At 40.5% G+C, this 15,278-nt stretch overlaps 1 protein-coding gene across 1 annotated transcript in view; it reads right to left on the reverse strand.

The window, feature by feature from the left end:
• Window positions 1-2,391: 2,391 nt before the first annotated feature.
• The window catches only part of LOC106095148 (knirps-related protein), a 40,421-nt gene continuing 27,534 nt past the window's right edge, over window positions 2,392-15,278 (reverse strand). Inside the window, exon 3 of the mRNA XM_059364818.1 lies at window positions 2,392-4,248. Within this exon, the coding sequence (XP_059220801.1) occupies window positions 2,464-4,248 (1,785 nt within the window). The 3' untranslated portion in view covers window positions 2,392-2,463. The remainder of the gene's footprint in view (window positions 4,249-15,278) is intronic.

Raw genomic sequence — 15,278 nt, forward strand, 5'->3', positions numbered from 1 at the left:
GATTTGGATGTAGCTGCCATATAGACCGATCCTCCGATTTAAGGTCTTAGGCCCATAAAAGCCACATTTATTATCCGATTTTGCTGAAATTTGGGACAGTGAGTTCTGTTAGGCCCTTCGACATACTTCGTTAATTTGGCTTAGATCGGTCCAGATTTGGATATAGCTACCATATAGACCGATCCTCCGATTTAGGGTCTTGGCCCATAAAAGCCACATTTATCATCCGATTTTGCTGAAATTTGGGACAGTAATTTGTGTTAGGCCCTTCGACATCTTCCGTCAATTTGGTTCAGATCGGTTCAGATTTGGATATAGCTGCCATATAGACCGAACTCTCGATTTAAGGTTTTGGGCCCATGAAAGGCGCATTTATTGCCCGATGTCGCCGAAATTTGGGACAGTGAGTTAAAATATGCCCCTTGACATACTTCTGCAATATGGTACAGATCAGTCCAGATTTGGATATAGCAGCTGTATAGAACGATCTCTCGGTTTTAGGTTTTGGTGCCATAAAAGGCGCATTTATTGTCCGATTTCGCTGATATTTGGGACAGTGCGTTTTGTTAGACTCTTCGACATGTTTCTGCTTAACTAAACTCAAATCGGTGCAGATTGGGATATAGCTGCCATGTAGACCGATCTCTCGATTTAAAGTTCAGATCGGTTTATTGTTAGATATAGCTACTAAAAGGACCAATATTTTGTTATACACAATTGAACAATGACTTGTAGTTTTTACTATTTAGTCCAAATCGGAACATATTGCGATATAACTGCTATGGACATAAGGTATGCAATTTTCACCAGATTTTGATGGAAGGTGATTTACATATATACTCGAGGTGGTGGGTATCCAAAGTTCGGCCCGGCCGAACTTAACGCCTTTTTACTTTTTTTTAGACATAGATTTCATATAGGCCGATCTTCCAATTAAGATTCTTAATGAAAAGCCGATTTGTTGGGTCATTTCGCTGAAGCTGTGACTTGTATAAGAGTTCTAGGGACCTCAATCAAATATGATCCAGACCATCCCCGACTGGCATATCACAATGGATATGGTCAAGGAGTTGTTATAAAAGAGGATGGTTAATTTACCCATGGTGGTGGGCATGGCCGAACTTAACACGTTTTTATACCCTCCACCATAGGATGATCTAAGACCTCATAAAGTATATATATTCTTGATCGTTATGACATTTTAAGACGATCCAGCCATGTCTGTTCGTCTGTCCGTCCGCCCTTCTGTCGAAAGCACACTAATTTCGAAGGAGTAAAGATAGACGCTTGAAATTTTGCCCAAATACTTCTAATCGGTTGGTATTGTAAATGGGCCAACTCGGTCCATGTTTTGATATAGCTGCCATATAAACCAATCTTCGACCTTGACTTCTTGAGCCACTACAGAGCGCAATTTTTATCCGATTTGTTAGAAATTTTGTATGAAATTGGTTTTTATAACTTCTAAAAACTGTGCCAAATATGACTCTATAGTCTATGGTCTATAGCCTGATACACAATAGCTGCTTTATAAACCTTTCTTGGATCTTGCGCCCTCTGGTGGTTCAAGAAGTACCATAAGAGGGCGCAATACTTATCAGACTTGGCTGAAATTTGGCATAAAGTAATCTGTTATGATTTCCAACAACTGTGATAAATATTGTTCAAATCGGTACATAACCTGATATAGCTGCCATATAAACCGATCTTCTTAAGCCTCTAGAGGGCGCAATTCTTATCCGATTTTGCTGAAATTTTGTGCAGCGGCTTCTTCCATGACCTTTAACATCTTTAGCCTGATACATCTCCCATATAAAACGATCTCCCGAGCAAGAGCTTAGCCCATCAAAGTATTCAATTTCCGAAGCAATTCATATAAGTTTAAAATGTTTTCGAGTTTTGGTATTCGGGAAAGAGGCCTTACCATGTCACTTTTCTTTTGTTTTAATTTAAAATCCGTCTTTTTTTTTATTTATTTATTTTATTTATCTGCTTTATTTTGCTTTCATATATAAAAAAAAAATAATAATTTAATAATTTATATACTGAATAAAATACATTCTACGTGTTTGCAAGAATTTCATCTGTTTTAACATTTGCTAATTGACTACGAAAAACAATTTCTCTAGTTCATTAAAATTCACATTGGGCTATACATATTGAAATAGTCTACTATTTAACTTTACACAATAAATTCATTTAGCATTAGAACTAGGCTATCTATACGATCTATAAGAAACATTATTTTAATATTATGGTAAATAAAATAATTTTTATATACAAAAAAAAAAAAAAAAAATATTTTTATACATTTAATATCTTTTGAAAATGTTTCCATGTGAAAATAATGAAGTCTAAAGTAGAACTCTATTTTAAGGATGTCCAGAAACTTTGATGATCTTAAGATTTTTTTTTTAATTTTCGATTTCTGCTGATTGTTGTTGTTTTTTTTTCAATTATTTTCTATACCTTATTTGTCAAATCCAAAGCCGATCCTCCTATTTTAGTTACTTTTCTGGGAATCTCATCTTCCAGCAACTTATCATCCTCCTCTAGGCCCCTTTTGTGTCCTTTACCGTTCTCCCGGGTATCCAATTCACTTTCATTATTGTTGTTATTATTGTTTAGACCAATTTTTATGACCTCCTTGGTGGTTGTCTTCCAATTATCCACCACCAAATTATCACTTTCATTCTCCTGGTCAGAGGAGGAATCACATTTACTATTGGCCAATGGCTCTGTGCTTGCTCTGCTGCTATTGCTAACCGAGCTACTGACCGAACTGACCGCCTTCATGCTTAAATCAATGGGATTATCCTGAGAAGAGGCCGAGGTCCTTGCCGCATTCTCCAAAGGCTTAGATTCCTCTTCCGAAGCTGTTACACCTCTTTCTTCCACTATTTTAGGACATTCATTTACCTCTAAGGGAGACCTGGGCGGAGTCATGGATACCACCAAATCTTCCTCCTCCTCCTCGTCATCATCTGCTGCATTCGCTGTGGGCCCATCACTATCATGACCATTAGATAGCGAATCATTTAAAGATTTTTTGTTATCACCTGCCCTACTTCTGGCATCCTCGTCACATTCCTCATCCTCATTGCTTTGTCGCGAGGTATTCTGAGCCCTTCCGCTCTCTGAATTGGGGGTCACCAGTGCGGTTATGGAATGGTCATGCTTGCTAATAGCGGGCAATTTGGTCGTTAGCGCTGGCGGTGGTGTATGCGATTGCTGCGATTTCAATACAGCATCCAAATAGAAACGTTTGGTTAATTCTTCTGCCGCCTTACTGCCATTGGGTAGGTGATTGTTGTTCAAGGCATCTGATCTGGGAGGACTTTCAGGCTTTTCCTCCTGCATTTTAGGGTGATGATTTTCATGCATTGCTAAAGGACTACCATGAAAGCGAGGAGTATTTTGGAATAATTGATGCATGGCCGCCGCGGCGGCTTGCTGCTCCGGCGAGGGTTTAAGCAGACTCGCATGGGCATGTTGATAGAGGGCAGGATGATAGCCAGGGAACAATAGATGCGAGGGAGGTAGAAAACTGGGCGGTGGCATAACGGGCATAGAGGAGAGGGCGGGAAATGACAGAGGCAAGAAGGGAGGTAGGTCTTTTCTAAGGGTATGAGGAACCGTGGCATTAGCCGTTGCGGGGCCCGTCTCCAAGCCACCATGTTTTCCCGATAAATGCAGAAGGCCCGAATTGGCTGCTGCCGCCGCCGCAGCTGCTGCAGCTCTGCCATTAACCTCCACTGAACTGTCAGAGTTATGAGAGTCGGGTGAACTAACCGAGGGAGAGGCCACCGGATGTTTGGCATACTCCTCGAGGCTCAGCATCATCAGCTCCTCTTTGGTGCGCGGGGGATAGAGTCCCGGGTAGGCTCCAGCATGGCCCAACATACCCAAAGCCGCTGCAGCAGCTGCCGGCGGAGGTATACCACCCCTCAAAGCTCCTCCCCCACCATGATGATGGCCCACCTGTTGTTGCTGCTGCTGATGCTGGTTTTGATGAGCTGCCATGGCAGCAGCCGCTTGTTGCTGTTGCTCTTGCAGCAGACAATGAATCTTGAACCAATTGGAACGGCGGCCATAACGGGAGCCGCTCTTGGACATGCCCACCATCAGACATTTGCGTAGGCGGCAAGCCTTGCAGGCTGTGCGATTCTTTTTGTTGATGATACACTCGCCATTGTTCTTGCAATCCGATATCGATGATAGATTGTTATAGGAGCGGCCAAAAAACGACTAAAGCAGCGAAGGGGAAGAAAAGAGAAGAGAAAAACGAAAAATTAAATCAATTATTGGGCAAAAACTTCAAAGGTTTATTAAATGATGTTGGCAATGACGTTGGTTGGTTGTTTGGTGGTGGCGTTAACCTTTTTGCCAAAAATGACTTGAGTGACAGATAATTTGAGCAAATTTTGAGTCTTTGAGTTGTCATTGTTAAATCATGCTAACAGGGGCGTAGAAAAACATTTTACTAAGAGGGGTCAAAAATTACGACAACAAGTAAATGTGTGCTAAGTTCGGGCGGGCCGAATCTTTGGAACCCACCACAATGGATTCTGCTAAAAATTTATATATAATAAAATATTGAGTTGCCCAAAAAGTAATTGCGGATTTTTTAAATGAAAGTAAATGCATTTTTAATAAAACTTAGAATGAACTGAAATGAAATATACTTTTTATACCCACCACCGAAGGATGGGGGTATATCCATTTTGTCATTCCGTTTGCAACACATCGAAATATCCATTTCCGACCCTATAACGTATATATATTCTTGATCAGCGTAAAAATCTAAGACGATCTAGCCATGTCCGTCCGTCTTTCCGTCTGTCTGTTGAAATCACGCTACAGTCTTTAAAAATAGAGATATTGAGCTGAAATTTTGCACAGATTCTTTTTTGTCTATAAGCAGGTTAAGTTCGAAGATGGGCTATATCGGACTATATCTTGATGTAGCCCCCATATAGACCGATCCGCCGATTTAGGGTCTTTGGCCCATAAAAGCCACATTTATTATCCGATTTCGCTGAAATTTGGGACAGTGAGTTGTGTTAGGCCCTTCGACATCCTTCGTCAATTTGGCTCAGATCGGTTTAGATTTGAATATAGCTGCCATATAGACCGATCCTCCGATTTAGGGTCTTAGGCCCATAAAAGCCACATTTATTATCCGGTTTCGCTGAAATTTAAGACAGTGAGTTGTGTTAGGCCCATCGACTTCCTTCGTTAATTTGGCTCAGATCGGTCCAGATTTGAATATAGCTGCCATATAGACCGATCCTCCGATTTAGGGTCTTAGACCCATAAAAGCCTCATTTATTATCCGGTTTCGCTGAAATTTGGGACAGTGAGTTGTGTTAGGCCCTTCGACATACTTTGTCAATTTGGCCCAGATCGGTTCAGATTTGGATATAGCTGCCATATAGACCGATCCTCCGGTTAAGGGTTTTAGGCCCACAAAAGCCACATTTATTATCCGATTTTGATGAAATTCGGGACAGTGAATTACGTAAGGGCCATCGACATCCTTCGTTAATTTGGCCCAGATCGGTCCAGATTTGGATATAGCTGCCATATAGATCGATCCTCCGGTTTATGGTGTAAGGCCCATAAAAGCCACATTCATTATCCGATTTTGCTGAAATTTGGGACAGTGAGTTGTGTTAGGCTCTTTGATATATTTCTTCAATTTGGTTCAGATCGGTTTAGATTTGGATATAGCTGCCACATAGACCGATTTCTTGATTTATGGTTTTGGGCCCATAAAATGACCATTTATTGTCCGATGTCGCCGAAATTTGGAACAGTGAGTTAGGTTAAGACCCTTGACATACTTCTGCAATATCGCACAGATCGGTCCAGATTTGGATATAGCTGCCATATAGACCGATATCTCGATTTAAAGTCTTGGCCCCATAAAAGGCGTATTTATAATCCGATTTCACTGACATTTGACACAGTGACTTATGTTCGGCTTTTCGACATCCGTGTCGTATATAGTTTAGATCGGTATGAGGTATATGAGTATAAGGTATGAAATTTTCACCGAATTTTGATGAAACATGGTTTTCATATATACCCGAGGTGGTGGGTATCCAAAGTTCGGCCCGGCCGAACTTAACGCCTTTTTACTTGTTTTACACTTTTTTTCTAAAGCAAGCTAAAAGTAACAGCTGATAACTGACAGAAGAAAGAATGCAATTACAGAGTCACAAGCTGTGAAAAAATTTGTCAACGCCGACTATATGAAAAATCCGCAATTACTTTTTGGGCAACCCAATAGTAATATAAAACATTTTTACTGAAAATACTGGACAGCTTCATTGACCTAAATGTGAAAGGAAAGGATGATAACTTAATAGTTTTTACTACAAATATTTGAGAAACTAATCGACCCTATTGTGAGAAGGCATGGAGGGAAGTCAAGTTGGTATTTATCACTATGGGGGAAAAAGACCCTAAATCTTTTTTACTCAAAACACTAAAAGGGCTAATCGACAATAATGACTGACAACGAAGAACTTCAGTGGAGTAGTCAGTAAAAAGTTCAGTGGAGAGGTCAGTAAAAAGGCCCTCTTCAAAGTATCTAGGATATATAGAAGTATCCTCGACAGAAGGAATGCACCAAAACGATCCTCATGGTCATTGAAAATTTGCCCATGAACATTCCATTAAGGAACACAGGGATAATTCTCTCATATCAATGAGTGCTGTCCGATCTAAGTTTAAGCTCATAAAGGGCCTTCATTTTATTGCCGAGTTCGTACGGCTTGCCGCAGAGCATCACCACTTGATAGAGAAGTTAACACGGCTGATTACCAAAGGTAAATACCCCACAAGTGTCGCCACCACTAGGAGATGAATCTACTGATGAAACATTTTTCTGATGTTGTCGTCGGGATTCGAACACAGGCGTTCAGCGTCAAAGGCGGACATGCTTACCCCTGAGCTACGGTGGCCCCATGGATATTATTAAGGGATTTAGCAACGAGGAGATGGAATCGCTTGCCGCCGTTTTACCCCTCAAGAGAGTCTGTCCTAGTATCTCCCAATGGAAGATAAATATACTACGCAGCAGAATTTTCAACGCAATCTCGGAAAAGTTGTGTTCAGTAGGCAGATCACAAGGAAAGGAAATTTACGGAGGTGGCTATCGGAAGATCTTTAAGTTATGTGGATAGCTCGGTCGGCACTATCACGTCATGTCTATGTATCTGAGAAGACATCTCAGAGATGAGTTTGCAAGATCACTTTAATGAAAGAAAAACCGCCGCCTCATGATGGAAAACCTGTGCCAATGTTGGCCCGGACATGACAAAAGTTACCTCATGATGGAATGCCTGTGCAAATGTAGGCCCGGACCCATGAACCCAGTGGGAAAGTTCATGAGTAAATGCTTCTAATAGAATGCCTAAGGGACCTTACCTAATCCGTGCTATTTAACAAGGCTGTCCAAAAATACAAGTCCTTTCCTTCTCATATCCATTTGGACAATAATTGAATTAAGTGTTGGAAACCATAGTAAAAGTTGTTGTGTAAAATTTAAGCCCATTCGAATGAGACTTGCGCTTTTTAGAAGTTCGAGAAATAAAACAGGGAGATCGGTTTGGGAGCTGTATCAGTCTATAGACCGATTCGGACCATATTTGATACGTATGTTAAAGGTCATGGAAGAAACCGTTGTACAAAATTGGGCCCTCTAGAGGCTCAAGAAATCAAGATCCCAGATCGGTTAACATGGCAGCTATATCAGGGTATGTACCGATTTGCACCAAACTAAGCACAGTTGTTGAAAGTCATTACAAAACACTCCATGCAAAATTTCAGCCAAATCTATTGAGAATTGCGCCCTCTAGGGTCCCAAGTAATCGAGATCCAAGATCGGTTTATATGGCAGCTTTACCAGGTTATGAACCGATTTAAACCATACTTAGCATGGTTGTTGAAAGTGACACCAAAACCCCAAGTGCAAAATAATAGCCAAATCGGATAAGAATTGCTCCCTCTAAAAGCTGAAGAAATCACACCCATGATCGGTTCATATGGCAGCTATATTTTGTTATGAACCAATTTAAACCATACTTAACACAGTTGTTGGAAATGATACCAAAACACTACGTCTAAAATTTCAGTCAAATCGGACTGGAATTGCGCCCTCTAGAGGCTCAAGAAGTCAAGATCCCAGATCGGTTTATATGACAGCTATATCAGGTTATGAACCAATTTGAACCATACTTGGCGCAGTTGTTGGATATCATAACAAAATACTTCGTGCAAAAATTCATTCAAATCGGATAAGAATTGCGCCCTCTAGAGGCTCAAGAAGTCAAGACCCAAGATCGGTTTATATGACAGCTATATCAGGTTATGAACCAATTTGAACCATACTTGGCGCAGTTATTGGATATCGTAACAAAACCCGTCGTGCCAAAATTCATTCAAATCGGATAAGAATTGCGCCCACTAGAGGCTCAAGAAGTCAAGACCCAAGATCGGTTTATATGACAGCTATATCAGGTTATGAACCAATTTGAACCATACTTGGCGCAGTTGTTGGATATCATAACGAAACACGTCGGGCGAAATTTCATTCCAATCGGATAAGAATTGCGCACTCTAGAGGCTCAAGAAGTCAAGACCCAAGATCGGTTTATATGACAGCTATATCAGGTTATGAACCGTTTTGAATCATACTTGGCACAGTTGTTGGATATCGTAACAAAACCCGTCGGGCAAAATTTCATTCTAATCGGATAAGAATTGCGCACTCTAGAGGCTCAAGAAGTCAAGACCCAAGATCGGTTTATATGGCAACTATATCAAAACATGGACCGATTAGAACCATATTTGGCACAGTGGTTGGCTATCATAACGAAACACGTCGGGCAAAATTTCATTCCAATCGGATAAGAATTGCGCCCTCTAGAGGCTCAAGAAGTCAAGAACCCAGATCGGTTTATATGACAGCTATATCAGGTTATGGACCGTTTTGGATCGTACTTGGCACAGTCGTTGGATATCATAACAAAACACGTCGTGCAAAATTTCATTCCAATCGAATAAGAATCACGCATTCCAGAGGCTCAAGAAATCAAGACCCAAGATCGGTTTATATGGCAGCTATATCAAAACATAGACCGATATGGCCCATTTACAATACCAACCGACCTACACTAATAAAAAGTATTTGTGCAAGATTTCAAGCGGCTAGGTTTACTCCTTCTTAAGTTAGTGTGCTTTCGACAGACAGACGGACGGACGGACGGACATGGCTAGATCGACATAAAATGTCGCGACGATGAAGAATTTATATGCTTTATAGGGTCACATTGATTCGACTAACAACCTGGACGATAAAGAATTGGTTTTTGTTTGAACCCAGGCAAGGTGGAGCTGGTGGTATTCGCTCGACGATATACGATTTTAGAATCCAGTCTTGTTGGAGATGATAATGGGGCTAACTGCAAGGTCGCAGGCTCTCCGTTTCTAGGCAGACTGCCTATGAAGAGAGTGAACTTAACGGTAGCTCACTCATTTAGAGGTGGCATACCCAGCCCAACGTGACCATAAAAATTAAAAAGTTATTTTCAACAAAATATTTTCTGAGGAAAAAAATTTTTTCCTAAACATATTTTGCTGGGAAATTTCTAATAACACGCCCTTTGAAAAGAATTTTGCAAATGTAAAATTCACTGCAAACATTAGCTCCAGCGTGTTTTTTGTCTGAATTAGCTGAAATTTGAAACAGTCAATTGATTTGCGACTCCCGATATCCGACCCCCATCCAGTTTGATAGGGGTCCAGTTTGATGAGGGTCGGGGAAGGGGTACAAAAACTACCCTTCCCCAAGGGAAAGTGTACCTTAGCTTCCCTTTCCCTTGGGAAAGAATATTTAAGCTGCCTTTTCCCAAGGGATAGGGTATTAAAGCCACCCTTTCCCAACGGAAAGCCTATTATTGCTTCCCCTTCCCAAGAAAAGGGGTGCTAAAACTAACCTTTCCGAAAGGGAAAGGAAAGGGTACCAATGCAAACTTTTCCCAACGGAAAGAGTACAAAAGCAACCCTTCCCCAAGGGAAAGGGTACTAAAGCTACCCTTTTCCTAGCGAAGGGGTACAAAAGCAACCCTTCCCCAAGGGAAAGGGTACTAAAGATACCCTTTCCCAAGGGAAAGTATTCTTAAGCTTCCGTTTCCCTTGGGAAAGAATATTTATGCAAACTTTTCCCAAGGAATAGGGTACCAAAGCTACCCTTTCCCAAGGTAACGGCTACTAAAGCTACCCCCACTTACCACATGTTCGTGGACCCCCGGTAATCGAGTTGGTGGGGTACTCGTATTACCAGTGTGGGTGACATGAGTTCCATTCCCACTAGAGGCCTGGTCTATCGCTGCAATGGTTTCAAAATGTACTCCAATAGTCTAAGTGAGTCTGTTTAGAAAATAGACTGCCACTCTAACCTAAACTAACCTACCCATGTTCGTAGGCAGCCGAGTTGGTAGCGTGCTCGACGCGAGAGTCGTGGATTCGATGCCCATAAGAAGCCTTAGTCTTTCGATACTGTGGCACCACAATTGATTTGAAATTATCTAAGTAAGACTGTAAAGGACTGCCACTCTTACCTTTTCCAATTCTACTCATGTCCGTCAGTGCATTTGCAGCCAGAGAAAAGTTATTTAGTGCGATTCGGTATTGATAGTAAAGCCACATCATATGGTAACAAAACAATGCCGCACGGTATGGTTGAAATATAAAATGATTAATACCGTTTGGTACTAGCCTTATTACCAAATAATTTTTGGTTTTAGTCCCAAACCGTTATCGAATATTGGCCGTGATACGAGTACAAATGTGACGTCTCCAATTCTAAATAACCTACTTCGTCTGGTATTAAAATGATACGAAATGGTATCAAACAAGTAAAAAGGCGTTAAGTTCGGCCGGGCCGAACTTTGGATACCCACCACCTCGGGTATATATGTAAACCACCTTTCATCAAAATTCGGTGAAAATTTCATACCTTATACTCATATACCTCATACCGATCTGAACTATATACGACACGGATGTCGAAAAGCCGAACATAAGTCACTGTGTCAAATTTCAGTGAAATTGGATTATAAATGCGCCTTTTATGGGACCAAGACTTTAAATCGAGATATCGGTCTACATGGCAGCTATATCCAAATCTGGACCGATTTGGGCCAAGTTGCATTAACAAGTCGAAAGCCTAACACAAAGCACTGTCCCAAATTTCGGCGAAATCGGATAATAAATGCCTCTTTTATGGGCCCTAAACCTTAAATCGAGAGATCGGTCTATATGGCAGCTATATCCAAATCTGGACCGATCTGGGCAAAATTGAAGAAGGACGTCGAAGAGCCTAACCAAACTCACTGTGTCAAATTTCAGCGACCTCGGACAATAAATGCGTCTTTTATGGCCCCAAAACCTAAAACCTAGATATCGGTCTATATGGCAGCTATATCCAAATCTGAACCGATCTGTGCGATATTGCAGAAGTATGTCAAGTGGCTTAACTTAACTCTCTGTTCCAAATTTCGGCGACATCGGACAATAAATGAGCATTTTATGGGCCCAAAACCATAAATCAAGAAATCGGTCTATATGGCAGCTATATCCAAATCTGAACCGATCTGGGCCAAATTGAAGACAGATGTCGAAGGGCCTAAGACAACTCACTGTACCAAACTTCAGCAAAATCGGATAATAAATGTGGCTTTTATGGAGAATCGGTCTATATGGCAGCTATATCCAAATCTGGACCGATCTGAGCCAAATTGACGGAAGATGTCGGAGGGCCTAACACAACTCACTGTCCTAAATTTCAGCGAAACCGGATAATAAATGTAGCTTTTATGGGCCTTAGACCCTAAATCGGAGGATCGGTCTATATGGCAGCTATATCCAAATCTGGACCGATTTGAGCCAAATTGACGAAGGATGTCGAAGGGCCTAACACAACTCACTGCCCCAAATTTCAACAAAATCGGATAATATATGTTACTTTTATGGACTTAAGACCCTAAATCGGAGGATCGATCTATATGGCAGCTATATCCAAATCTGAACCGATCTAGGCAAAATTAACGAAGGAAGTCGAAGTGCCTAACACATTTCACTGTCCCGAATTTCTTAAAAATCGGATAATAAATGTGGCTTTTGTGGGCCTAAGATCCTTAACCGGAGGATCGGTCTATATGGCAGCTATATCCAAATCTGGACCGATCTGAGCCAAATTGACGAAGGATGTCGAAGGGCCTAACACAACTCACTGCCCCGAATTTCAGCGAAATCGGATAATAAATGTGGCTTTTATGGGCCTCAAACCCTAAATCGGAGGATCGGTCTATATGGCAGCTATATCCAAATCTGAACCGATCTGAGCCAAATTGACGAAGGATATCGAAGGGCCTAACACAACTTACTGTCCCAAATTTCAGCGAAATCGGATGATAAATGTGGCTTTTATGGGCCAAAGACCCTAAATCGGCGGATCGGTCTATATGGGGGCTATATCAAGATATAGTCCGATATAGCCCATCTTCGAACTTAACCTGCTTATGGGCAAAAAAAGAATCTGTGCAAAATTTCAGCTCAATATCTCTATTTTTAAAGACTGTAGCGTGATTTCAGCAGACAGACGGACGGACATGTCTAGATCGTCTTAGATTTTAACGCTGATCAAGAATATATATACGTTATAGGGTCGGAAATGGATATTTCGATGTGTTGCAAATGGAATGACAAAATGAATATACCCCCATCCTTCGGTGGTGGGTATAAAAAAGTATATTTGATTAAAGTTCATTCTAGGTTTTATTAAAAATGCATTTACTTTCTTTTAAAAAATCCGCAATTACTTTTTGGGCAACCCAATACGTTCTGTATCCTATATTAACCGATCTTGCGATTCATGGTGCAGTGTTTATAAGTTTTGGCTGGGCTCATCATTATATGAGCTCACTTATTTTAAATTCTTTCCAGGATTTGAACCCCGGCATCTAATTCATTGATGGACTTGCTTAACTATTCCCCCATCTTTCAACCCCATTTCCACGCTCTTACATCCAAAACCCATAAAGTTAACACTAATTGTCGAAGTGGCTGTCAATCGGTTTGTGGTTGGCTCACTTTGGCTTTTCTGCCATGGCAAAAAAAAAAACGTCCTAAATGTATGTAGGTGTCAAGCAGACATATGCAATCATCTGGTCTGAGTTTTAAAACTGATTTAGTCTTAGTATTTCATATTCGATTTATCTTTAAGTGTTTGTCAGAGTTTTGATTTTTGGTTCAAGCAAAATTATTGGGTGTAGGTTTTCGGGTTTGTATTGCATGTCAGACGGTTTAACCATATGTCTGTCCTTCCGTCCATTCTGTGTTTGTGACTGTCGCTGATTTTTCAGTCATTAAGATTTATGTGCTGGTGCAAAGTAATTTGCTGCTTTAAAGTGATTAATTTGTCAACAAAATGAAAATTAATTTATATCGTGATTTTAAACCATGTGATATTTATGAGTTCACCAGTGGTTGTCCCGAAGGTGAGCCGAGTGCTGAACTTATTATAAATGTCAAATGAATGTAAATGGATATTCATGCAAACGCCATAATGGAACAAATGAAATAAATGTAGGTTTTAATGGCTTTAAACTAAAACAATCCCCTAAAGGCTAAGTTTAGTCTTTTTTCTGAAAATATGGAATGCAGAAAAATTAAAAAACAAAGTGTTGCTGTGAGTGGTAAAGTTGGTGACGAATTCAGATATAGAGAAGAAATTCTTACGACGAATTACAAACAAATAAAATCGTGCTATGTTCAGCCGGGCCGAACTTTGGATACCCACCACCTCGAAAATATACGTAAACCACCTTTCATCAAAATCCGGTGAGAATTGTATACCTTTTGTCCCATAGCATTTATATCAAAATATGTTTCAATTTTGACTACAAGTCATTGTTCAATTGTATATAACAAAATATTGGTCTTTTTAGTAGCTTTATCTAAAAACAAGTAAAAAGGCGTTAAGTTCGGCCGGGCCGAACTTTGGATACCCACCACCTCGGGTGTATATGTAAACCACCTTTCATCAAAATTCGGTGAAAATTTCATACCTTATACTCATATACCTCATACCGATCTGAACTATATACGACACGGATGTCGAAAAGCCGAACATAAGTCACTGTGACAAATTTCAGTGAAATCGGATTATAAATGCGCCTTTTATGGGGCCAAGACTTTAAATCGAGATATCGGTCTACATGGCAGCTATATCCAAATCTGAACCGATTTGGGCCAAGTTGCATAAACATGTCGAAAAGCCTAATACAAAGCACTGTCTCAAATTTCGGCGAAATCGGACAATAAATGACTCTTTTATGGGCTCTAAACCTTAAATCGAGAGATTGGTCTATATGGCAGCTATATCCAAATCTGGACCGATCTGCGCAATATTGCAGAAGTATGTCAAGGGGCTTAACTTAACTCACTGTTCCAAATTTCGGCGACATCGGACAATTAATGAGCATTTTATGGGCCCAAAACCATAAATCAAGAAATCGGTCTATATGCCAGCTATATCCAAATCTGAACCGATCTGGACCAAATTGAAGAAATATGTCAAAGGGCCTAGCACAACTCACTGTCCTAAATTTCAGCAAAATCGGATAATGAATGTGGCTTTTATGGGCCTTACACCAATCCTTACACATATCCAAATCTGGACCGATCTGAGCCAAATTAACGAAGGATGTCGACGGGTCTCACACAATTCACTGTCCCAAATTTCATCAAAATCGGATAATAAATGTGGCTTGTATAGGCCTAAGACTCTAAATCGGCGGATCGGTCTATATGGGGTCTATATCAAGATATAGTCCGATATAGCCCATCTTCGAACTTAACCTGCTTATGGACAAAAAAAGAACCTGTGCAAAATTTCAGCTAAATATCTCTATTTTGAATGACTGTAGCGTGATTTCAAACGACAGACGGACAGACGGACGGACATGTCTAGATCGTCTTAGATTTTTACGCTGATCAAGAATAGATATACTTTATAGGATCGGAAATGGATATTTCGATATGTTGCAAACGGAATGACAAAATGAATATGCCCCCATCCTTCGGTGGTGGGTATAAAAAAAGGGGCGCTGCCGACTATATAATCACCTACTACTACCCTATAAGTGAAAATTGGGAGCTGAATCTAACTCTGAATCGAATTTGATATATTTTCGGTGTATATT

The sequence above is a fragment of the Stomoxys calcitrans genome, chromosome 1, assembly GCF_963082655.1.
Source record: "Stomoxys calcitrans chromosome 1, idStoCalc2.1, whole genome shotgun sequence".
In the NCBI taxonomy this organism is placed as follows: domain Eukaryota; kingdom Metazoa; phylum Arthropoda; class Insecta; order Diptera; family Muscidae; genus Stomoxys; species Stomoxys calcitrans.